This window comes from Lissotriton helveticus, chromosome 1_1 (assembly GCF_964261635.1).
Source record: "Lissotriton helveticus chromosome 1_1, aLisHel1.1, whole genome shotgun sequence".
NCBI classification, from domain to species: Eukaryota; Metazoa; Chordata; class Amphibia; order Caudata; family Salamandridae; genus Lissotriton; species Lissotriton helveticus.
In genome coordinates this window covers 413,559,426-413,586,063 of record NC_136057.1, presented here as the reverse complement: position 1 = coordinate 413,586,063, position 26,638 = coordinate 413,559,426, and the positions used below count along the sequence as shown (strand labels likewise).

The 26,638-nt window shown below is 47.7% G+C and overlaps 1 protein-coding gene across 1 annotated transcript in view; it reads left to right on the top strand.

Annotated features, from left to right (window-relative positions):
• Window positions 1-26,638, top strand: part of OVCH1 (ovochymase 1) — a 1,371,455-nt gene that overhangs the window by 38,480 nt on the left and 1,306,337 nt on the right. The window contains exons 2-3 of the mRNA XM_078673763.1: window positions 16,925-17,017; window positions 18,817-18,923. Of these exons, the coding sequence (XP_078529889.1) occupies window positions 16,925-17,017; window positions 18,817-18,923 (200 nt within the window). The remainder of the gene's footprint in view (window positions 1-16,924; window positions 17,018-18,816; window positions 18,924-26,638) is intronic.

Below are 26,638 nucleotides of genomic sequence, written 5' to 3'. Positions count from 1 at the left end.
ATAGGAGGGAGTGTAACTCTCCACGTACCAGTTGGTCCGTCGTAAAATTAATCTTGTGCAGATTCCTGCCCGCCACCCATCGCGCCAGCCACTGAAGTTGGCTGGCATAATAATATCCACGCAGGTCCGGCACTCCAAGACCTCCCAATCTGGTGTCAAGTTGAAGCTTTCGGAGGCCTCGGGCCGAGGGATCTGTGTATAATAGCCGCACCCATTTTAAGAAAGAATCTGGGAAACCAAAGCGTCGCAGTACCTTAAACATGAACATCCAGGACAGTGAGTCGAACGCCTGCCTGAGGTCTAGCGCAATACAGCCAGCCTGGGGGAGTTCCCGCGGTGTGGCAGTCATGAGAGCGTGGAGTCTCCGCGTTTTCTGGGAAGTACTCCTGCCTGGGAGGAAACCACACTGATCCGGGTGTATCAGGGCAAGGAGGTGGGGTTGCACCCTCAGAGCAATGGCCTTATGGAGTATCTTGTACTCCGTTGAGAGCATCGACAGAGGCCTATGATTAGTCAGTTCGAGCGTATCTCTACCGGGTTTTGGTATAGACGTAACCAGGGCTTCCATCGTTGAGGCAGGTGGGTGACCTTCCTCATATGATGTCTTGTATATCTGTTCAAGGATGGGCACCAGGGTTTCGGAGTATGTCTGGTAAAACTCCACTGGAAGCCCGTCCATGCCCGGTGTCTTATTACAATTAAGGGACCGGATCGCCGCTCAGGTTTCCTGTTGCGTAATGGGACCGTCCACCCCGTCTTGTTCCTCTCGTGATAGGGTTGGGAAGGGCAGATCCTGTAAGAATTCCCCAATCCGCCCTGGCTCCTCTGTGGGGAAGGGAGCATATAACTCTTGCAAGTGGTCAAGGAACACCTTATTAATCTCGGACTATAACTACGATGTCGCCTAAACTATCAAGAATCTGTGTAATTACCGGGGGGGTCGGGCCTATCGCGTACCAGGCGGGCCAGCAAAGCGCCCGACCTATCTGCTTCGGCTTGTTGACGGCGTAAATATTCTTTATAGTCAATGGTTCTCCGTGTTTCTAACAGTTCTGCATGCTTTATATTTCCTGCTTGCAGGTCCCCTTTCTTTTCTGGGTCTACACTCGCCTCCCTCTCCAATATTTTCAGGCGGTTCTCAACGTCGCAGAGTCTCTTATGGATTTCTTTTCGGGCTCCCACTAACTGTCCAATGGCGGCACCCCGCAGTACCACCTTCATAGCGTCCCACACCACCAAATTGGATGTTGCTGAGCCCCAGTTGTCTCTAAAGTAATTAGTTAGTTTCAGACAGGGATGTGCGAAATGGGGCATCTTCCAAAAGTGTTGGGTTGAGTCTCCAAGTGGGCACCAGAGATGGCACCCTATCCCAAAGAAGGCCAAGTGTTAAAGGCCTGTGGTCAGAGAAGGTTTTAGCTAAATATTCAGATGTATTAATCTTGGACACTAGGGAGTTGGAACACAATCTATCAATTTGGGTGTGTAAGTTGTGTACGGGGGAAAAATAAGAGTACTCCTGGTGGGTCGGATGTAATGCTCGCCAGGTATCCACTAGCCCCCATCCCGCAACCCAGGCCTGAAATGTCTCAACCAATTTAGTTATCCCAGCCATCTGGAGGGGAGGGTGTGACCTATCCAGCCCCACATCTAACACCATATTCCAGTCCCCACCCAGGATCCAGGGGATATCCACCCAATCTGAAAGTGCCCGTCCCACCTTACAAAGAAATGTATCATGATCAAAATTCGGGGCGTAAATACTGCCAAGGACCAGTAGTGAGCCATCAGTGTGCCTTTCACCAAGACGTACCTCCCCATATCATCCACCTTCCTCTCTATTTCAACAAAAGGTGTTCCATGACGTACCCAAATGGTCGCCCCCCCTGGAGAAGGCGGAGTAGGAAGTGGAGTAAATGGTACCCCTCCCCCTCAGCGTGTGAATGTCAGATGCTGTTAAGTGAGATTCCTGCAGGAATGTAATTTGTGCATGGTGTCGCAGTAAGAACGCATGTATCCTGTGCCTCTTTTGTATTGCACCCAGCCCACGCACATTCCAGGTAGCCAGGCTGTAGGTCCCTATTGTGTTAGCCATAACCTCGTTTGTGTTGAACCCATGGTGTTACCGGTCCCTTTCTAATACATAATGTTAAAATCGGCCAGGAGACGTATCCTTTCCCACTCAAAAACAGAACGAACTTGGCGCAGCATAAGAACATTGCTGAGCCGAACAAGAAAAACCTAAACCGAACAATCCAAATACTGGTGCATGCGCGAGTGGGTGGCGGCCAAGCACTGTCTTAGTCATCACAACTGTCCACTTAGGTGCAGCTGGCTCAACGGTGTGCCAGCCCAGGGGTACCATTGTCAGGAGAACATTCACAGTGATCTTCTGGAGGACCCTAATAGGGGGACTTCAAAATCCATCGGGACCCAACTGCCAGAGTGGTCTCACCCTTGTGACTCATACAGCGTTAAGTCTAACGTACTCTGGGACCCACCTCTTAGGATCTAAACTAGAAATAATAATTCCCCATTACCCCCTCTTCCCCCCCCCCCCGGTCCCCTCCGCATTATAGATCTACAAGCATCAGCTAGATGTCACAAAAAAGGATATCAAAATCTTCGAGCGAGCTATCTGCTCCCAGCTGGGACTCAGAGACTCTTAATTGTCCAATATGTCATCTGCCGCTCTGGGCGTTACAGTTGGGAATAAAAGCACGCTGTGTTCAGAGTCCGAGTGAATCGTGCGGTCGTCTGTGTCTGTGTTAATCGTCTCCTGATCATCCCGAAAGTTGCCCACCAGTGCAACAGCTTCTAGTTCATCCTTCTGCTGTTCCCGCGATGGTCCGAGTCGTCCTGATCCTCTCTCTAGGGCCGGAGAATTTCCATCATTACGGTCCGAGCCGTTTCGAGATCCGCCAGCAGATGTCTTGAGTCGCCTCTTGACTACCTTCGATGCCCATCACTTTGAGCCACTCCTCCACATCTGCAGGGCTTTCGAAGAAGTGCGTTTTTGAGTCATACATGATCTTTAATCGGGCTGGGAATAATAACGCGTACTTCAGCTTGGCCTTTTGGAGTTTCTTCTTCACCTCCAGGTATGAGGATCTCTGTTTTTGCACCACATTAGTATAGCCCGGGTACAGAGATATGCGGCAGTTCGCAAATTGTATAAGGGATTTCTCCCTCGCCTTTTGCAGGAGTACATCCCTGTCCCGATAGTTAAGTATCCGTATGATTAGAGGGCGGGGCGGGCACCCCGGTCTGGGTCTTCCAGTGGGGATTCGGTGTGCTCTTTCCACACAAAAATGTGGTGACAGGCCTTCCGCGGTGACGTGGTCTCGGAACCATTGTTCCATGAAGTCCGCAGCGTGGGTCCCCTCACAGCGCTCCGGAAGGCCAATGACGCGGATGTTGCGTCGATTACGGCCTTCCGCATCCTCTACGAGGTCCATCAAGGAGGCAACCTGTTGTAACTGCTGGATAGATGTAGTATGGTCCGCCACTGTCAGGGTGAGGTCAGGGTGAGATCCGCCACCACAATGCCCTGATCCTTTAACTTATCAGCTAGTTTATTGTGGTCCGCTTTGAGTAAGGAGAGGTTGGTGGTAAGGGCCCCTAATTGTAACTCCATTGCTCCATTGCTGACCTGGAATCCCTAATCCCTAAACTCGTTTTCCCGCCGCTGCCTGTGGCCCCGCCCCCGCCAGCCGATAGGATCCCACGCTCCCGCCTCCCAGCGGACCCTCCCTCCCGGATCCCTTCTTATGACGCCCCCAGAGCGACCGCGCAGCGGGAGCGCCGAATGAGCGCCGAATGAGCGCCGAAGGTAAGCCCGTCTGCGCCCGTCCGCGCCAGGACCCCTGGCCCTCCCCCCGCCGATGCAAGATGACCCGACTGACCTACGACGCCGCCACTCAACGCACTCAATGCCGGCCGAACCCACGCCTGCTGCCGAGCCACCCCGAGATGCACCCACGGACCCTTCACCTGCTGCACCTGCAAGTTCACCTGCCTCCGAACCTGACCCGCACCCGCCAAGACCAACACCAGCAGCAACCACCTCAAGTGCATCCTGCTCAACACCCGCTCCGTCCACAGACACGCCGTGGAACTCTGGAACCTCCTCGACGCTACTTCACCAGACGTCGCCTTCCTCACGGAGACCTGGATGAATGCCTCCTCTGCACCCGACATCGCCATCCCGGACGGGTACAAGATCATCAGGAAGGACCGCATCAACCAGACCGGAGGAGGCATCGCCATCATCCACCGGAACACCATCCGCATCACGACCGACGCCAGCGACTCCTTCGCCGCAGCCGAACATCTCCACTTCCAGATTCACACCGACCCTAAGACGACCCTCAGAGGCACCCTCGTCTACAGACCCCTGGGACCACGCACACAATTCAGCGAAGACATCGCGGACTTCATCAGCCCACACGCCCTCCCCTCCGCCAACTACATCCTCCTTGGGGACCTCAACTTCCACCTGGAGAACCACAAGGACCGCAACACCGTCACCCTGCTTGACAACCTCGCCAACCTCGGACTCGAGCAACTGGTCAACACCCCCACCCACTACGCCGGCCACACGCTTGATCCCGTCTTCTCATCCAGCAAGCACATCACCTTCAGCTACTCCACCGGACTTCACTGGACCGACCACAGCTGCGTCCACTTCAGCTTCAGAAAAACCACTACCCACCACCACCCGCAACAGGTTCCTCACAGGAATTGGAGCAAGATCACCGAGGACCAGCTCACCACCTCCCTCAGCCAGCGCCCACCCGCCAACACAACGGACCCCAACGAAGCAGCCCGCAACTTCACACAGTGGCTGACCGCCTGCGCCGTCAACCTCGCGCCACTAAAGAACCCTCCCAGCAGACCCAGAAGCAAGAAGGCATCCTGGTTCACCGACGAACTCAAGGACTCCAAGAAGACCTGCCGCACCCTTGAGAAAGCCTGGCTCCTCGACCGGACCACCGACAACATGACCGCCCTCAAACACGCTACCCGCAAGCACCACCAGCTCATCCGCACCGCCAAGAAGAAATCACTGAAGGAACGACTGGACAACAACGCCCACGACAGCAAAGAGCTCTTCACCATCGTCAAGGAGTTCTCCAACCCCAGCACTGGCACCAACGACATCACTCCGTTACAAGACCTCTTCAACTCCCTCGCCTCGTTCTTCCACCGCAAGATCGCCGACATCCACAACAGCTTCGGCGCACCACCCACGCACCCAACCGTCGAACCAACGCCCCCCACCGCCACCCTCCGCACCTGGACCACGGTGACCACCGAAGACACAGCCCGCACGATGAACACCATCCACTCCGGATCACCGACCGACCCCTGCCCACACCACGTCTTCAACAAGGCCGACTCCACCATCGCACCCCAACTCCAGAACATCATCAACACCTCATTCAACACCGCCACCTTCCCGGAGAGCTGGAAGCACGCCGAGATCAGCGCCCTCCTGAAGAAACCTACAGCGGACCCCATCGACCTCAAGAACTTCCGCCCCATCTCGCTCCTCCCTTTTCCTGCTAAAGTCATCGAGAAGACCATCAACAGACAGCTGACCGCCTTCCTCGAGACAAACGGATCTCTCGACCCCTCGCAATCCGGATTCAGAGCCAACCACAGCACCGAGACCGCCCTCATCGCAGCCACCGACGAAATCCGGACCCTGCTCGACAAAGGGGAAACAGTGGCCCTCATCCTCCTGGACCTCTCCGCGGCGTTCGACACTGTCTGCCACCGCACCCTAGTCCAGCGCCTCAGCAGCATCTGTATCCAAGAGAAGGCACTGGAGTGGATCATCTCGTTCCTCGCCGGAAGAACACAATGGGTCCGCCTCCCCCCGTTTCGCTCCGAGGCCACCGAAGTCATCTGCGGCGTCCCGCAAGGATCTTCACTCAGCCCCACTCTCCAACGTCTACATGAGACCGCTTGCAGCCATCGCACGCCAGCACAACCTCAACATCATCTCTTACGCTGACGACACACAGCTGATCCTCTCCCTCACCAGAGACCCCGACACTGCCAGAACCTGCCTACACGAAGGGATGAAAGACGTCGCCGAGTGGATGAAGGACAGCCGCCTGAAACTGAACTCTGACAAGACGGAAGTCCTCATCCTGGGATCTTCGCCCTCCGCCTGGGACGACTCCTGGTGGCCCCCAGCCCTGGGCACCGCACCCAAGCCAACCGACCACGCACGCAACCTGGGCTTCATCCTGGACTCCTCCCTCTCAATGACCAGACAAGTCAACGCCGTCTCCTCATCGTGTTTCAACACCCTGCGTATGCTTCACAAAATCTTCCGCTGGATCCCGACCGAGACCAGGAAGACTGTCACCCATGCACTAGTCACCAGCCGACTGGACTACGGAAAAGCCCTCTACGCCGGAACCACAGCCAAGCTACAGAAAAGACTCCAGCGCATCCAGAACGCCTCCGCCCGACTCATCCTGGATGTCCCCCGACGCAGCCACATCTCCAGCCACCTGAGGAACCTGCACTGGCTCCCCGTCGACAAGAGGATCACGTTCCGGCTCCTCACCCACGCACACAAGTCTCTCCACGACCTGGGCCCCAAGTACCTCAACGACCGCCTGACCTTCTACACGCCCACCGGCCAGCTACGGTCCACCAGCCTCGCCCTCGCAGCCGTACCACGCATCCGAAGAGCAACCGCCGGAGGAAAATCCTTCTCTTACCTGGCTGCCAAGACGTGGAACTCCCTCCCCACCCACCTTCGGCTGACCCAGGACCATCTCGCCTTCAGGAAACAACTCAAGACCTGGCTATTCGAGCAGTAGCACACCCCCTCTCCCAAGCGCCTTGAGACCCTCCCGGGTGAGTAGTGCGCTATACAAATGGTTTGATTGATTGATCAAATCCAGTTTGTCTGTTTGGTGTTCCCCAGTGGGGTTCAACGCAGCTGCCCCTGATAGGGCCCCTCCGGCCTGGGTGTCCTGCATCTGCTGCACAACGGCCGAGCCGTCCCGGCTCTCCATCGCCCTCGTCCCTTTCTGGACCATGGCCTGCTCGATTGAAATAATCTCTCACTATGCATTTATGTTGGCCGGCACAGGCACTGTAAACTAAGGTAGTCCGTGAGTTCAGCACCTCCCCAGACCACACCACGGGCTCTGTTGTGTCAAAGCAGAGGGCACAGTGCTAGGGCTCCCCACAGCAGTCCTGCGTCAATACCACACGTGTAAGGACTCCCAGCCGCTCACCTCCGTCCTCGGATCACTCGCCTGCTGTCCGAAGAATGGCCAACTGTGGTTCAGGCCTCCGATCCTGTGAGGCGCTCCCTCAGGGGATGTGGGGGAAGGGGGAAACTGTGATTCTCCAATGCAGTATCAGATGTGTTCCGTTATGCCCCAGCTCCGTCCTTAGTTGTTACCTACTACGTTGTGGTCGCCATCATCTGGCATGGGGCCTCAATTACCGCCGCATCAGCAGGGGGTAGGGAAGAGGGTGGGGGCGGGAAGAAGGCGAAGAGCCCCTCCCCCCCCCCGAGTATCACCAGCCTCACCCCCCTACCTCCAGGCCCTAGGGCGCCACACAAGCCAGCAGGGCCCGAGCCTCAGCCACCAGCCGGGCAGGCCGGCCGCGTCCGCCGAAATCTTCTGAGCCAGCCTCCCCGCCGTGAAGTCCTCTCACCGGGCGGCTGGTCAAAAGGGGCACAACCTCGGGGACCGCCGCACTCCGACAGTGCTCCGATGAGCCGAGCACTGCCGCGGAGTCACTAGGCCCAAGACCCGGCACCTGGGCCCAGTCAGTACGCTAGTCCCCGGCTTTGTCCCGGGGAGCAGGCCGCAGCAGGCCCGAGCTTCCCCACGGTGCTCCGCGGCTCTCTGAAGTTCCCGGTGGCACCCAGAGGCTCCGGGGAGACAGCGCTGTCCAGGCCTTCCCACAGGGGTCTCCCAGGGCCCTCCAGAAGCGTTTCATAGGGTAGCAACCCCCAGGCGGCACCGGAGCTCTAGCTGCCTCCGACCGCCATCATGGCTGGCTAGCCACGCCCCCCCCTTGCTCACCTACTTGATAGCTTTGCACGAGCAGTCAGGCTTATCCCAGAGGCAATGTGTAAAGCGTTTGCACAACACACACAGCAGCAACACACTAGGCGCACCACAAAAGGAACTCCACACAAGGTTATATCAAAAATAACCTTTGTATTATCATAAAACACATTAGATGGTAATCACACACATACACTGTGCCAACTGTCACTAGGCAGTATTTACAGGGGATTATATACACATGACAGAGCCACATGGACCACCGTCAGAATCATCCCTTAGAAGAAATAGTAAAAGTAACATTTATCATAAACTTAGACCACAACCAGTAATTACTGGAACAATAATGACCTCTGCATTATCAAATTATCATTAGATATAAAACATATCCTGCAAAAACCTCAGTGTCATAAATACATTATGCATAAGCACCATAGCATCACATTAGGCATCACACAATATGCACCAACCTCATGCGTAAGAGCTCATTAGGCAAGAATCATTGGGCATAAACACATTAGGTACTGACGCCAGGCCAAATGGCCTTCCGTCGGGCTGATATGTCCTATGTCCAAAACAGGGCGTAAGCTGCCAATGCAGCAAAAGGAAGTATGCACGGGCACTGGCCTACACGTTGCAGCTGCCCACTAAGTGCTGGGCAGCTGTGAAACTGAGCACGGGCACCAGCAGGCCCCCGGAGTCCCTCTCTGGGACTCTCAAACATAAACTTCTCAATTTGGCCCCAAAAGAAATCCGTGCTAGCACAAACAGTGCCTTTAACAGGTCCCTCTCGCTGGACTCCGCATGGTAAAGCAATCAGGCCCACCACCCTTGGGCGTCACCTAAAACATTTGGGGAGCCCCACTCACCGGGACTTTCTCTCCTGGGCGGCCGGCACAGAAATCAGGCGGGAATCCTCACGCGCAGCTGCCTTTAGGTCAGCATCAGCACTCTAGACAACATCAAGTTACTGGCACAGAGGGGCGTTCACCTCCCTCTCATCCCCTTTACCACAGCACCTCAGTGGTTTTTGTGAGAGGTCTGTGTGGAAACTGCAGGACCGGGCCTCCGTCGAGGTGCTACCATAGTCCTGCTACACGAATTCCCCCGCAGCCCTGCACATTCAATGTGGGGGTGGGGCGTACACGTACCGGGTCTCTGCCAAGCACAGGCAGCCAATCTGCCGGTCAAGAGCTCTCCGCACTCGGTGCATGGGAGAGGAACACCGGCTCTGCACTCAGCCCCCTTTGAGCCCCACTCTCTGTTGCGGCTCTTGGTCTCCTCCTGGCAGGTCACGGCGGCACAGAAGGCAGAGCTCCGATTCAGTGGCGACGTCCCCTCCACCTGTTCCTCTTTTTGGGGGCTGCACTGATGCAACACGGCCACTCCCTCCTCGGGTCTCAGGCTGGGCACCGGGACAGCTCGGCTGCATCACGTGGAGGCGGGGTAGGCACCTGTCCTCCTTCCGGCAGGCCTCTTGGCAACACACTGGGCTTCCCTTTCATCCCAGAAGCCCTGCCCCTAGACAGGCATAACCCGGCCTGACTTCCTGTTTTGGCGCCCGATCGAGGCGGCCGGCGGTTATTCTTTTTGTCAGAAATGCGTGGTAGGCTCCCGCTACATAGATCAACAAAACATCATGGCAGGGTGGCACCACAATGTGGGGTAGGCTCCCGCTATCGACACAAGGCAGCGGAGTGGGCACCTGCCCTCAAGGTACCGATGCTGCAACTCCTCCCTCCCATCTACATGCAGATCTCCCTATTCACCACTGGGCAGACTCATCCTGCATGGGAGGGCAGGCCCATCTCACCACATGCACTCAGAGGTCGCACGCACTTTACATTGGGCCACAGTGCTAAGGTGCGCAAAGGCCAAAAACTACTAATATCAGGTCACATAAAAGGCAAAGATTTTAGGGGTGAGCCTGCCAAAAGGGCCAAGTCCAACACCCGGTATGGAGCTGCGATGCGAGAATGCCTGCATCAAGTTGTCACGCTGCATTGGTTATGACCCTTGTAGTGTGTGGTAACTATAGAAGTGAGGTTTGTGAATAGAAGTGGCCTTACTCTTTTCTGTGTAGGTACAACTCCCTCCCTAAACCCTTTCTTAACCCTCCTTAAACCCCTACATACTCCACCTTTAAGCCCTCCCTTTAGTAGTAAGAATCCCCCTTCTTCCAGCCACAATTCTTCTCCCTGCTCTCCCCTCTCACATTTACTACTAAAGCGTACACTTACTAATCAGGTGATCTCTGCACATAAGTTAGGTGAGGTGTAGCCTTCCATATGTAGGCTACTAAATAGCACTTTGAGGTATGATAGTAGTAACAATTTAGTACTACTAAACATACAACAAAATACAGTTTGTAAGTAGGTCCCTATGTGGTCTTGTAAGACCATTGTTTAGCATCCAATCCAGTCTCCCAAAGTCTGGTCTACTATAGACTGATGAGGAGCATGCCCAGATGATGAAGCAGGACCCCTTTCGGGGTGTGTGAGGGCACTTGCTCCTATAGGAGCGTATTCTACTGACTTGACATTCTACTAGTACTTTACCTTTGTCTAAGGAACTGCACACTTCTGCTTTCAGTGAAAGATTATCTTGCCATATGACAAGTGGCTATACCATCAATATTAACAGAGCACCGCAGTGAACCACTCCTCATCACGAATGTTTTAAAACTGTATGATGCCTTGACTAGTGGGCCTTAAAATGCCCAAGATGTGGGGAGGTGGATGAGACAAGCTAGTGGTGGACTTTTACAGTCCAGGGAGCTCATAATTCACTCTGCATTCTTCAGAGAAGCCCATTATGCAGTGTCAATGGGTTGCTGCTAATGCCTTAGAGAGAATAGGCCTAAAAAAAACTATTGTTGTATTAAACAATTGGATGCCAACTGCTCTGTGGCTAAACACCTTTACTCTTTCATGTTGCCCAGGTTGTGTTCAGGATAAATATGAACTTCTGCAATTTTGTTCCAAAAATCTTGATTGATACTCATCCTTGAGACTTTATTAGAACAGTAACAACTGGGGAATGTAATATTAAAATGCCATTCTGAGACATGATAGAGGTTATCATGCATGTATAACCTGCAGCCCAAAATCCTAGTGAGATGACTATGTGGCTGTAGGAGCAAAATGGGTATAACCACAAGTTTGACCAATTAACTAACTGAGGCACAGTGAGATCAGTTGATTTACCAAGGACCAGACAGTCGGTAAGTGTGTAAGTCGGAGGCAGTTAGCCGTCAGAGTAGTGCCATGGTTTCTGTTTTTGCTTCCGCTTGATAAGGATAACGGACTATTTCTTGGAAAAGAATTCAGGCCTTAAGGTAAGTTGTACCGTATTATGTCGAGCTTGAAAAGGGGAGAAAGAATGAGTTAATGACCCTGGTCTGTGACTGATGATGTCTGTGGTCAATAGAGGACGACACAAATTAAAAGTAGTGGGGCTGGTGGAGGTAGCGTGGGAGGGGGAGCGGCGAGTTAATAATAACATTTTTAAAATCTTAACTCAAGCTGCCGGCTGCCTCGGAGTTCCTCTTCTTCCCGGTTCCAGCAGACACTGAGACGCATCAGAGACTCCCTATGCAATCCCAGCGCTGCTCTCATTCTATGAGAGCTGCTCAAGGGCTTCTTTAACACTTGATCAGGCACAGGCAGTCCTTGCTGTTTCTTTAAACCGGCTGTGCAATACAATCGGGTTGGAGAAACCCAACTGCTCATGTCTGTTTGGCCGGCCAAAGACGGCCGGCTAAACAGACATTGGTACTTTGAAGTGCACATGTACACCATTTCTTCTCCCTCCCACGGTCCGGCCTGCCCCTCCCTAAAGACACTGGCTGAGCCACCTGCTCTTTTGTGACAGAATGAGGGTTCAGACAAGAGGAGTCAAAATATTCCATCATCTCACTTCCTCTTTCATTCACACATTTTAATGTGAGTGACTGTACTTCAAGCAGAGAGAGCCTGTAGGACATACTAATCAGAAGAGCTCCTTAAAAGTTGCAAGAATGCTTTAAACCAGTGTTTGTGAGCACAGGCCACTGCTGGTGGAGACCTGCTGGACACACTAAAATAGGACCTCCCCAATTTCCATTTTTAAGCAGGAGAAACCGTTTCTGAAAATATTCAGAATGTAATATTTGAAATGGCTTTATGGACTGGTCAGCCTGCCGTTTCAATCCCACGATTATATTTTTCTTTCATCCTTCTGAGGTCCATAACATATTTACCATTATTTCGGCAATGCAATGAAACTGCAAACCAATGTGTTCAAGCTCGGCAGAAAATGCATATTAATTAACTACTGACAATTACTTAAGTGCCAGCGAAGCTCAAGTACCTTGTGGAGTCACATTTTAAAGTTACTTAAAGTGTGTTTATTAGGTCTGATGAAACCAACCTATGTTCAGTGCACACAGCAGGATTTAAGTGCTCTTCAACTATTGGGTTGCATGAATCAGCCATTGGCTTGATAAGTCAATCGCATCTTTGGTCAGCCCAGAGAAGTATTTTAGCCTGATCAGCATCCCCTTGGCTGTTTGGGTGTATCATTACACTTTTTTGTAAGTGCTTCGTATTGCATCACATGAGTTGACATCTGTCATCCTGTCGGTGGCAGTACTACTATTAATGTATCAAGCGCATTGGCACCATGATTGAGGGTTCTTTGCACCTCATTTATTGCTGCACTGTACTGGCCAACCAGCTGATTGGGATTGAATTTTCCTTGTAACCATTAGTGCCATGGTGCCCTAGCTTCACCACTGCCCTCTGTAATGGTGTCTTAAAATTATAGCCAAGTTTGAATTTGCATGCCTTCAAATGAATTGTCGCTCATTTCCCCCACAAATCAGAAGATCAAATTGTAAAACAAAAGAAAATGTTGCACGCATTAAGATATCACTCATACTGCAGTGTTTTTCCAGCAATGATGAGCAGAAGAAACCTCCGCTTCCGAACGTTCCCTTCATCCGGTCATCAGTTGGAGTAATGACACCTCCCCACCCCCAAAAACCCTCAAATATTCTTGGCTACTTCCCTGTTTAAGAGCAAGATGGTCCAGTCCAGTGTACCTCAATAGATCCAGCAAATGCAAGAGGGAAAGTTTTGAAGGCCCTCAAGATGTCCAAAAGGAGAATGATGCCGATGTAACCAGGCAACTTCGCTCTGCATTGCGCTCACACATCCTGCATCCACAGAACCAGAATGGGTGTTTGATCATTCTCCTTTACCAAACTGCCAAGTCCTGGAGTGACCTACCAAACACATCAGGGCCTTCTTCTAACTTCTAGAATTCTGCAAGAAGCAGAAAACCTTCCTTATCAATTAGCCTTCTTGCAGAACCATCAAGACTGCCTTCGCTAAGGCCTAGCCTCACCACAGCGCCTGGGTACCCGCACGGGTGACAAGAAGTCCACTACAAATTTGCATTACAATATAGCTTCTTCCCCTCATCCTGACAGATGGCCAGTTCTGTGATTACCTATTTTCCCTTCTCCCTTTCTCTTACTATATGGGATCCTTACACAAAGACCAACTGCTAGCTACACTTAATCATGTGACCGAAGATACAGACTGCAGGCACCATATGATTAGTACTAGAAAATGGCAAATTTTTAGAAGTCTATGACTTTATAAAAAAGCTAAATTGTTATCGGCACTCAATGGGTACTATTCATTCTTAATGTACTGAATTAAGTAAATTCATACTTTTTTTGCTTGCCCCCCTGGTGCGTATGCTGTTAGTCAAAGGGTTTGAAAATTAATAGTTAAGCCAAGAATCACTAGTTTCCTGTACCTCGAGAGCACAGCATCTTAGAATTAATCATTCCTACTAATACAAACATAATCCAACTCATTTATGCATTCCTCAGCGTATTTATTTACTCGTATTTTGATTTACTTTGAATCTTTTCTAATACAGAGACCACTCCTGTATCTCATAAACAATAATTTTATGTAAACAGCATAACACTAAAAGCAGAATTGTGATAAGACTTTTTCTCTTATCGTGCTCCTGACATAGAGCATACTGCCCAATGCATTTTGGGATACACTCCCTTCTTCAGGGGCTGTTCTGTAGAACTGTAAAAAATGAAAATGCAACAAATTGGCAATTGGCTTAGCAACAACCACTGTATATATTATCATGACTCTGGTGTAAGCCATGCATGTAACCATGATCTGTGACGTAATGCACCAAAAAAAACATAATACCCTAGGGTATATGTAGTTTAATCCAAAAGTCTAGAGAAAAAAATAGAACCGACTCTGAAATTAAGACAAAGTAATAGAACATATCTGCCATCACAGGCTGATAGAAAGAAAAGTGAGAAATTTAAATGTATGTGTGAAATCGTACACAATCATAGCAACAACGGTGGTTCTATTGTGCCATGCATAAGCCATAGGAAAAAAAAAAACAAGTGATCACAATCGCGCTGAGGTACTGATTGTCAGTGTTGTCAACCTAATCCGGTTTACTAAAATGAAAGTATACTGTGAAGAGATCACCTTAATCTGTTATTATGGAAGAAATAAAGGCTACTCGTTCCCGTGTGTCACAATGGTACTGCTAAGACCTACCAAATATCAATGCGCCTTCTAGTGCTTCACACACAAATGCAACCTTGCTTTTAAGATCCACTGTATGACAATAAGTACAAAATTAGCAATTTAAGTGTCATTCCAATCCTGAAAAACGTAATCACCATGTACTAAGTATTCTAATCCAAAATCAGCGTGACAATTTCGTCCCTGTTCCGATGTGTTGTAAGCTGTCTGAGACCCCGTTATAGAGAACAGCCCCTGAAGAAGGGAGTGTATTCCAAAATGCATTGGGCAGTATGCTCTGTCATGAGCATGATATCAGAGAAAGTGTCACAATTTTGCTTTTAGTCTTCTGATATGTAAATTAAACTATTGTTTAGGAGATAAAGGAGTGGTCTCTGTATTGGAAAATATTCAATGTAAATTAAAATAAGAGTAAAGAAATACGCTGAGGAATGCATAAATGAGTTTGATTATATTTTATTTAGTAGGAATAATAAATTCTAAGATGTTGTTCTCTCAGGGTCCAGTAAACGAGTGATTCTTGACTTGGCTTACAGTTGTGACACACTGGAGCTACGAGTAGCTGTTAATTCTTCCATAATAACAGATTGTGATCTCTTTACAGTTAACTTTCATCCTTGTAAAGCTTATTAAATTACATACACTCTAGGGTATTATGTTTTAATTTTTATATATTTGTGTATTAGATCACAAATCATGGTCATGGTTTACACCTGAGCCATACAAATATATACAGTTGTTGCTAAGTTAAAGGCCAATTTGTTGCATTTTCTTTTTTTAAAGTTATACCAAACAGCCCCTGAAGAAGAGAGTGTATCCCACAATGCATTTGGTAGCATGCTGTCAAGATATAAGATGATATAAGAGAAAGTATTGTCAAAATGTTGCTTTTAATATTATAATATGTAAATGAAACTATTGTTTAGGGAATACAGGAGTGGTCTCTATTAGAAAAGATTCAATGTAAATCAAAATATGAGTAAAGAAATACGCTGAGGAATGCATACATGAGTTAGATAATTTTTTGTTTAGTAGGAATGATAAATTCTAAGATGTGCTCTCAAGGTCCAGGGAAGGAATGATTCTTGGCCTAACTACTAATTTTTTAAAAGTGGCTTTTGCATATTTGTGACTTAAAATCCATTAAAAAGGGTTTTAAAGTTCAATTCTTTTGACACCCAACTCTACATTCCTTTCTTCTCCCCATTGAAAGTTGTCATTTATTAAATGAGGTAACCCATGATATACAATGGGAAAAGCAGGCCTTGTAGTAGTGAGAAACAAATGTACGTTTTTCTCTGCCAGGACGTGCAAAAATCTAAAGCACATCTCTAACTTTGTCAATGCACTGCAGCCTGCCCTATGGGCTGTTTAGGGGCTACCCTGTGGTGGTATGTATCCTCTATCTCTATCTCCCACTTTACTAGGGACTTACAAGTAAATTAAATGTGCCAATTGGATGGGAGCCAATGTAACCATGTTTTAGGGAGAGAGCACAAGCACTTTAGCACTTGTTAGGAATGGTAAAGTGCATGGAGTCCTAAGGCCAGCAAAAACTGGAGGATTGAAGGCACAAAGTTTGGAAAACCACCCCAAGGATGTCGGATCTAACAATAGTCGAGACTGTTAGCAGAGGACACTGGCAGTCTTGGGCATTGTACCCAGCAGCAGTGAACTTGACAGGGCAGTGCACATTGATAATGTCTTGGTATGCTTGTCGCCAAAGTCTAGATGGCCCACTGCCACTCTAAATAAATATATGTAAGGGAGGACCTTGGACAATTAATCTTCTAAACTGTACTAGAAAAAGGAAGTGCACTAGGACTGTAACTAATAAATGTGGACATGCCTTTTTTATGATAAATACTCCTGACAGTTCACAACCTGTTTGAAGCTTTGGCAGTACAACATCAGTGTAGGTCGTTTTAACATAATTGAATGAAATGGAATTAAGAGGTTCTGACCACCCCTGCCACATTCTGATAAGTGCTGTCAAAATTGTCCTTTCTGCCTAGGTGTCTAATATTATGAATGATAACTATAAATTGTTTAAGAACAAATATTCTAGATCTACTCTTATCAAAGTAATGTTATGCATCCTTAGGCATTGCAAAAGAATGCTTATTTTAATACTTCCAGGGAGGGCATAAGGTACAATATTTACGGTCTTATGTGCATTATGTTAGTGTGTGACAATGTACAAAGTGGTACTATAAACAATTGTTCCTACATTTAAATGATCTTTTAGAATAAAATAATCATTCTCTTCCCTTTTTAAACTTGCAGCAGGATTCACCAGCATGGTTCTTGGGAATGAGCGGGAGCTGCTCATGCTCTTGTCCGAAGAGAGGGGCCAGCGAGCTGCAGTGGAATTCCGCGGTACTTATACCTTCCAACAATATTTCTTCAGAGATTGTAGCATCACATTCAAACAATTATGTTGTGTGCCCTTTCTGCAAATCTGCTTTCATAGGATGAGCTTGATGATGTTACCATAATGTGCTGTTCTGTTGCTTATGCTGGGTCTTCCCCTACTGTGTTGGACACTGTCCTTCCTTCTGACCTCTCCTTTGGTTTGCCTTTGTTGCTTTGCTTTGGATGCAGTGTGCTCATTCCCTGTTTTGGGTGAGGTGCCAGTTTGTGGCTCTACCACTAAGCTCCTATGTGGATTGTAATTGCATTTATAGGGGGACTCTGTCGTCTGACTCATCTTCCCCCATGTGGTATTTACATTTCTTACCCTCAAATAATGTTGGTTGCCCTTGGGAGTACCTGCTCTTATAGACAGTCTTCATGATTCAGCCTTTTTTGTCACTTTTGGCTCTCTGTGCATAGCTGTGCATTCTTTGACTGGTGCTTGACTCTGGCTTCCTTGGCGCTCCTGTTGCCTCTTGTGGGTTGCTGTTGCAGGTATTCCCTCAGTTGGGGGTCTTCTCTGGGAGCTGATTGCCGAAGTTGGGCCCTTTTGGTCTTCTAGTAATTGCGATCTTTGGCACGAAGGGCTGCTTTGTCCATCTGGGTCCAGTCCTTTCTCCCTTATGTCTGAGCTTTGGCGTCCGTCTCCAAGGAAGTCAGCAAGAAATCTCGGTCATGCCTTCTTTGGTAGATCCTTATGATGTAAGGACTTGGCAAGGACATCACGAAGTAATGCTTCCATTACCTGCCTGTAGTCCCATAACTCCAACTCTACTTCCATGCCCCAGTCCTTTCAATCCTTCAGCTCCTCCTGTTGTCTGCCTTAAAATGCAGTCAATTGGCTCCAAAGGTAATCTATACTCTAGTCTGTCACACTTGCTTATTCTTTTGGGTAGACCGAGTGGTGCCTGTCTCTAAAGTGACACACTTCATGACTTAGGGACTGGCCATGGAATAGGCTGTGAAGAATAGTATTACCAGTAAGGAAGTGAAGCATTGTGTGCCACTTGAGTCATTGCTAAATTTACTTATGTTACATACTGGTATTGCATTGTACCTATCAAATGTGTTGCACAGTTTCTTTCAATGGGGTTCATCTGCTCCAAACCTCTGCATTTTTGCTCCACAGCACTATTTAACCTATCACCTCCGATAAACAACATTGCATATTTGTGACCATAAACGGATGTGCATCACAACTGGGCATGGGAATGTTTTCGAAACTGAAAAACCGAACAACTGTTGAGAACGATTTTTATTCTCCCATTTTAATGCTTCTGTAACATGTTGTAGGTTAGTAGTGGTCATGGTGGTTTGTAAATTATTTTTTTATGATGGTAAGGAAGACCATTATGTCAGCAGTCTTATTCTCAGAGTCAAATTTGTTCGGCCACATTTCTTCTTGGGTGGGTTTTGCTGTTTAATTAGTATGTTTGCCTTTACTTACTCTAATCCATAACATTTCTGATCACTCTCCAGGGCACAACTTTTGCGCTCCCTTCACAATCTAAGATGACTGTTTCCTACAAGATTACTTGTGTGAGGGTCACATTCTTAGGCTTTTCGAATGAAAGCATTGTGTCCTTGGTTTTTTCCCCACTTCTCCCTTAACCATCTTTTTCTCATTTTGGTGAATTGTGTGCCCTCCTACAGAAAAATGTCTGTAATATTGATGTAATGGTGCAAACGACTTCGCCTTGAGGGGAGATTAAATACATTTGTATTTGTAGAGAAGTAGGATTAATGCATTTCTTGCACTACAGGACTGAAATGTGGTGACGTGCCTGCGGAGACCCAAACTAAGAGGTCCGCCCTCGCTGTGAGAATTGTTGGAGGAAGTATTGCGACACCAGGAGATCAGCCATGGCTGGTAAATTGCTTTCATTATTTCTTCACGTTAAAAAAACATCATTGAGAAATATCAATGTGGCAGACAAGGAAGGATGAAGGAACTGGTCCCTTTTAACGAAGTTCTTTCTTTTTGTGTGGCTTCAAGTAATGCATGATTTCAGGTTGATTTTACCTCGGCGCATTCCTTTCTAATCAAACCATGAAATGGCATTTGTTCCTTTGGACTACACATTAACTTTGAAAAGTTATTTTTGTAATAAACGAATATTCCAGTGAGGACATTTTTGCGTGTGGGTCAATGCCTAGTCGTCCAGTTCACTGGAGGTAAGGAGGTCGTAAGAGTAATTGCAATGGCGTAAATCCCATACAACAAAGATTAACGTTTTAAGTTTTCTGAAGGTGTAGTGGCACCCGCTTCTTATTTGTTGTAGAGGTATAGGTGGCATGTAGTGCATCAGTCTGATTCTATAGTGTGGTTTCAGATCAGAACCACCACACCAGTATCTGAAACAGACACATGCTTGTAGAAAGTTGGATAGGCAAATATATAGAAGACAACCAAAACCGTAAACCGAAATAGGGAAACTGTTACTACTATGATGAAGATGCAGAAATTCCAGTAGTGGTTTACAATCTCCTCAGAAGAAACCACTTGTGAAAGGAAACACTCATTTTGTGCAAGATGAATTTCAAGCTGTCTATTCTGCTAGTGTGTGGAAAGGACCATTAAAATGCTGTCTGGTTCCTAAGAAAAACTGGAAACTGTACTTATGAGAGGGCACACCATAGCAAAAAATTGGTTTTGCAGAGGCGAAGCATAATGGCTATGCCAATGCTTGTATTATCTAGACCAAAGAGGATGAGGGTAACTGCTACAGCGGGTGACTTTGAAGCTGGGGAACCTGGTTTGTGTCACGGCGGCAGTCTCAACATCCATTGATTTTGGGTGAAACATTTAGGCCCAGATCTATGACCATTTCATTTTGCAAGTCGCAAATTTGAATTACTTGCGACTCGCAATTTGCAACTCACAAAATTGAATATACAACAGTGTCTGAGACACTGTTTGCGGTTCCCGAAGTGGCCGCAAATGAACTGCCTCATCAATATTCATGAGGCAGGTTGCAATTTGTTACCCATTGGGAATGGCCAGCACTCAAAGGGATGGTGGCCTTCTGGGGTCAGCAGACCACCATGCATGTGACTGCTTTTTAAATCACTTTTTTCTTTAAAATGCATCCCGTTTTCCTTGAAGGAAAATGGGAAGCATTTAAAAAAGAAAAATGAAACGTTTAATTTTTGAAGAGTAGGCAGTGGCCCGTGACAGTGGCCGTGTCGCTGCCCAAAACAAAGGGGTCCCATGGGAATCCCTTCACATTTGCGATTGGCTCACAGCCTACTTGAAGTAGGTGGTAACTGCGATTTTGGAGACCGCATTTGCGGTCGCAAAACAATCTGACATACCAGTGCCACTTAGGAAGGGACGCCCTTGGCAAGCCTCTTCCTAATAGCGAATCGCAAACCCTATTTTGCGAGCCGATAATAGTTTACTGGCTCGCAAAATAGGGTTTGTACAGTGTCAACATGTGGAGGAGGCATGTGAGGTGTGGATGGCCATACACAGCCGCATTTTTCAATGGTGGGGGGGACAAAGCAAGCAAAACACTGCACTGGCTGTGCACCCCGTGCCTCAGGTGATCCCATACCGTACATTGACACAGATGAAGGCTTGCATATAACTGGCAACGAGGCCATAGCAGGAGCTTTTGCTGTATATTACCAACAGCCCTATAGTCCTAACCAGGTGGGACCACATACTGACCTGCACCAGTTGATCCGCTTGGCCAGAGAGGACTGTGACCTCTTGGAGATGGATATCACCCAAAAGGAACTAGGAGGGGTTCTCATACCTTCTGTTAAATGCCTTTCATGAAGCCCTGAAGAAGAGTGAGATGCCAAGTGACATCAGAGTGGCGGAACTAGTGCTGATCCAAAGCCAGGCTTCAGTGAAACTCGCTGCGAGGAATACAGACTAATATCTGTTGAATGTAGAGGTCAATGTGTGGGCTAAGGTGGTGGCTAGCAGGCTGTCTGGTGTGATTGGGCACCTCGTTCATCCTGATTTACCAGGTTAATGCCTCATCTGGCCTCTATATATTAACCACTTCGACGCTAATGACAAAGCCAGCTCGTCATGGGCGTTACCTGCCCTGCGCTCATGACGAGCTGGCTTTGTCACAAACAAGCCATTTACTCCTTTCTCAGCGCAGGGCAGGTAAACGCGGTAGCGCTGAAGGTGTTAAGACCGGACAACCTAGTTTAACCCCAAGGAATTGGGTCATCTACAAAAAGAATGTTTCTTGGAGTAATTCTTTCTACTTCCCTTAATCTTATTCTGGTCAAATAAATGATACAATGACAGTAATACAACATTCATGTATAAAACCAAAGACGTAATAATGTAAACACAAATATATTTATGAAAATGTATTCAAATATCCATTTTACCTGAATTACAGTACAAATATAAATACATGATACAGCACTACTTCAACAAACCAGCACTGTTGCAACCTTATGACCCTTCTAGTCACATTCATTAGGTTTGAAAATATAAGGAAGAACAAGAAGCCTCCTAACTACCGGTCCAAGACACCGAAGTTGATCATATATAAATTATCACAGTTCAACTTTGAATGAGGGACTACAAGCACCATGCAGTGTCATTGATGTTAGAGTATGAACTGTTGACATTTTGGTCTCAAATGGCACGTCAAGTCAGCATGCCCAACCTCAGGACCAAGTGTTGCGAAGGAGTGAAGCCTTTAAGCACTGACACCAAAACCTAAACAAACTAGCAATATGCCATAGTATGCATCGTTTGCCTACAATCCATCGCCAAAGAGATGGGAATCCATGTGAACCTTATGTAGAAACCATGTGTTTAAAAAACTCTATCTGCAATCCAGTGCAATGAAACACCCAAACACATGTGGAAAAACATTTAAAAATGTTTTGGTGTGGGTGTGTCCCATTATACAACCAACTAGGTGCAACAGCATACAATGCCGGAAACTGCTATGTTCGTACTAAGCCACTACAACTCAAGATTCCTTGCAGACAAATCAGGTACACTTATGCATGAAGGGTTGCACAGACGCCCTATGCATCAAAATGTTTTGGTTAAAAATAACCAAAGCATGATTAAATTAGAACGCAGCATCTCTTAACCCATTGCATGCGTCGGACGGCGCCTGCCCGTCTGAAGTCACAGTGGGCGTGTGCGGAGGACAGCCGGGAGGCAGTTCGTGCTGGATTGTTCCCTTGAGGCACAGGGTCAAGACTGATTTGCATATGGCCAGTGCTAAACTGGGGCGGTATGGTGAGCAAAAGAATGATGGATATAACCCAGATCTCTTGACTGGGGGTGAATGTTTTGATTTGTTCTGCATTCCGGGCTGGTCTGTTCCCATAATTTAGCGAACCTCGATGCTTAAGAGTTGCAACAATTATACAATTGTCTAGTTTGACTAAATTGACACTTAACTCAATATGTTTTGGGTACCTTGTTGGCTGTTCTAGCAAGGGATTGCCCGCAAGACCAAGCTCAGTTGCCTGCAGTGCCAACACTAAGTCCTGTACTTGTTCATTCAATTATGTGTGGAATTCCCACCAATCGTGAGGAAACTCAATTTTGGATCACCCAAAAAATTCAACCAAATTGGAGCAGTGGTTCCCCTTACTGGACCACAAGACAAGCACAGAATATTGACTATGTGCTCACGCCATGGAATGGCTCCTAGAATACGTGACTAACACTTAGGGCACAGTCTTCACTGCAGTCCATACCATTAGCCGTAGTACTCCGTCTGTCAGTCTTGCCCGAGGTATTAAAACACATACAGAACAAACACTGGGCAGGTGCTGCCCTGGATTAGGGTATGAAACTAATGGGAAATGTTCCTGTGGGGTGTGCAATGATTTTGTTTAGCATTAAAGGTGAAGCATCTTCACTAGCTGTACCTCAGCAGCTCATGCTGGTCGCACCAGTCGACCAGGAACATGAGCTATCTATAAATATTGATGTTTATACCTCATTAGGACTTAATTTGGGAACAAGACCGACTAAACCCTCACTTGGCAAACCTAGTTCCAACAAGGAAGGCAAGCAGAACCCTGACAAACAATGGGACAAATCTAAACAAAACCAAGGTGAACATCCGAGGTTCTCCGCCACCCGAGCCCTCTTGGAGGTGCTATAATGTGCGTGATGACACACGGCCATAAAAAAGGTATCGGTTATCTGATACTCGTTCCTTTGAGGATTCAACTGAGACATACGAGAGAGGAGGGCATTTGGATTGCAGATGGGGAGAGTATGTGAAACCGAAGAGGGACTCTCCATGCTAGTCTCACGTGAAGGTAATGGAGGAAAAACCTCCTCAGTTTAAATCACAGTTTCAGGAAAAAAAGACAGACTATAATTGCATAATATGCCACAAATCCTGAAAAGGAGTTTGGCAGGCACTCTCCTTGACAGCGTGGCAGAAGTCACTATAGTAGCCCGGAATCTCAAGGAGTTACTGCCTGTGACACTAACTGATACATTTGTTACAGTTGAAATTCCAGACCGGTGTGTAGCCCCTCCAGTCAGATTATAAGATTTGGATATGCAAATTGAGTGACATACAGCGCACCATTAAAAAAAAGAAAAATATGGGAAAATGTAACATTGTCCTGCGACATCCTTTCAGTGGAGGTTGTTTGGCCCACAGTTTACCCCGACACCCCCACAGGTGGAAGATGTAATAATTCCTTTTGTTTTCTGTGCTTGTTCCTGATGAGGTCAAACAAGCCAATGCAGCAGACTGGGCTCTTGCAAAATTATGTCGGCTGGGGTAAGGACTCTCCTCGTCATATAATACCCATACGGTCCAGCACACTAGTGCAACCACTATACCCCATCAAAACAGAATGCTAAAGTTCCTGTTGGAGAAATACTCTCCCAATTGGAGTACCAGGGAGTGACTGAGCAGTGTCTCCCAAATGAATAATCCCCCTTTTTCTGGTATAAAACTGGATCATTCCTACCAAGTAGTGTTAGACTACAGAGATTTGAATAGTCATACACGCCCTTTTGCAATACAAAATACACACAGTACAGCGCTCATTAATAGAATAGTCTATAAAAAAACAAAAAAAACCACATTGGGTTCTTCTGACAAAATCTAGTAATTGAAAGTGGGGATTTGACAGCCTTCTTGGTACTTGGCTTTCATTGTACTTATTTGCCTAGGGGCTATAAGAATAGATCTGGTCTGTTTGCTGCCTGTATATTGTCGATTCTACATAATCTTTACCCTGATGCATTGTTCCATGTAGATGCTATCTACCTGATGGACGATTAACTTAATGCTCACTTAACCAGAGTGGGTTGCATCATATTAGGATTTACTCCATCTGGGTAGAAGTTCAACTTTAAGAAATCTAATATAGCATTTCTAAGTGTCCTTTTTTGGGATATGAACTTGTCTATGAGGGGAAGAGTATTGCCCCTCACTTTTTGGAGTAATGTGCACAGCTGCAACCTTCAAATACTTTAAAGAAACTACAATCCTTTATTAGGATTCCTTTATTTTGGCAGAACTTAAATTATCCAGTTTTGGGGTATCTTTCATAGATTCACATGCCGGGATCATTCCCCGTCGTCGAGGCGGGAGTCCCATGGTAAATACGAAAGTAGTGCCAAGAGTAAATAGTAGTATGCTAAAAGAGAAAAGCCGAAGGTCTAGGTCTTAGTAGCCTATCTACATCATTATAGAAAAAAGAACCAAAGATTAATTCCAGCCAATCAGCCACTAGCACCCTCTAGAACCTTCCCAGCAGAGGCAGCTCTCAGATTTTCACCGCACATCGTGTGGAAGGGAGTCTCCTTGAGTGCCACTCAGTTTCTTCTACTTTTCCTCAGCATGTCTAAAAGGAAAGTGCTTTTCAAACCTTGCAGGACCTGTGAAAAGAAGAGGGTCCGTGTGGATGACCAACATAAGGACTGCATTTATTGCCTTTATCCCAAGCATGAAGCAAAAAATTGCAAAATCTGCTGTACCTTCCCTACTAAGACCCTTAGGGATAGAGAGGCAAGACTACTCTGTGGCTCAAATCTTCTTTGGCCGAAGAGGAAGACAGAGCTGCTCCTTCCAGCAAAAGAGCCAGATCGCATGACAGCTCTTCAAGTGAGGGAAGAAAACACCACAAATCTTTTCATGATGTTTCTGACCCTTTACAGAGGTCATCTAAACTTTCCTCTGAGTGACCGCTGTCTCCGTCACCCACAGCGAGCAAGGAGTCAAAAAAGCCTCTACTTCCAAAACTGTAAGTAAGAGCCATATTAAATCTGTCACGGTGACTAGTTCATCTGCTACCTCTGGGGCTTCTTCTGCCTCTTCATCTACGGCCACTATCTCAACTACGGTTCAAAAGGGGGTGTGGTGATGGACGCAAAATCTGAACCAATCAAACACTCACACCCAGTCAAAAGATCTGGGTTTGATCCATCACCTTTCTTTAGCCCACTCTGCCACCCCAGTTCAGACATGGCCACATGCAAATCAGTCTGACCCTGTGCCTCATGGGAACAGTCCAGCCCGAACTGCCAAGCCATGCCTTCCCTGGACCGGAAACAAGCTTCAGAGGACCGGTTTCTGGCATTCCAGCCGTCTTCAGCCCGGCTTGCTTGAATCCAGTGGCCAAGTGAGCAAGGGACTCACGTCTGAGCATACCCTGCCACACTTATGGCGGCCAAAGCGGTTCTAAAGGGGGTGGTGATGGACGGAGCATCTGAACCAATCAAACACTCACACCCAGTCAAAAGATCTGGGTTTGATCCATCACCTTTCTTTAGCCCACTCTGCCACCCCAGTTCAGACATGGTCATATGCAAATCAGTCTGACCCTGTGCCTCATGTGAACAGTCCGGCCCGAACTGCCAATCCATGCCTTCCCTGGACCGGAAACAAGCTTCCGAGGACCGGTTTCTGGCATTCCAGCCGTCTTCAGCCCGGCTTGCTTGAATCCAGTGGCAAAGTGAGCAAGGGACTCACGTCTGAGCATACCCGTTGGTGTAGATTCACTCGTCGGCGAAGCAGTCGACATCAGCCTTGTCGACGAAGACGACTGTCCCGTCGACGGAGAAAACATCAAAGATCCCGTCGACGACGATCCTGTAGACGGAGAGCCCGTCGGCGAAGAGTCAAACGGCAGTACCTGCTGGTTCACCTTTACCTGCTCAGTCAATGCCTAGGTCATCAGGCCTTTACCAGCTTAAAACTTTTCAAAGACAGCAGGAATACAGAAACATCTCACCGCTTATGCCTTCACACCTCATAGACCCGTATGTTGAGGAGGATGACTGATGACCAAGACGATGGACCCTTTGGTACAGCTCACCATCCGTCTGAATTAAACATAAAGTGTCAACATGACGATGAAGATGACTACCAAGACCAATATTATCAAGAAGACATTATTTTCCCACATCACAGACACCATCACAGGGAAGTGCACCAGAGGGAAACTAGTCAATTCCCTCCAACACTCATTCAGGACTTACAGGCCATGCTGGCGGACTACCGACAGAGGTTTCCACCACAACAGGCAGTCCCAGAGAACACACCCATTCCAGCGGTGGTTCCGGTTCCATTGATTCCCCCTGAAGCCCCTGTGACTCCGGCCCCT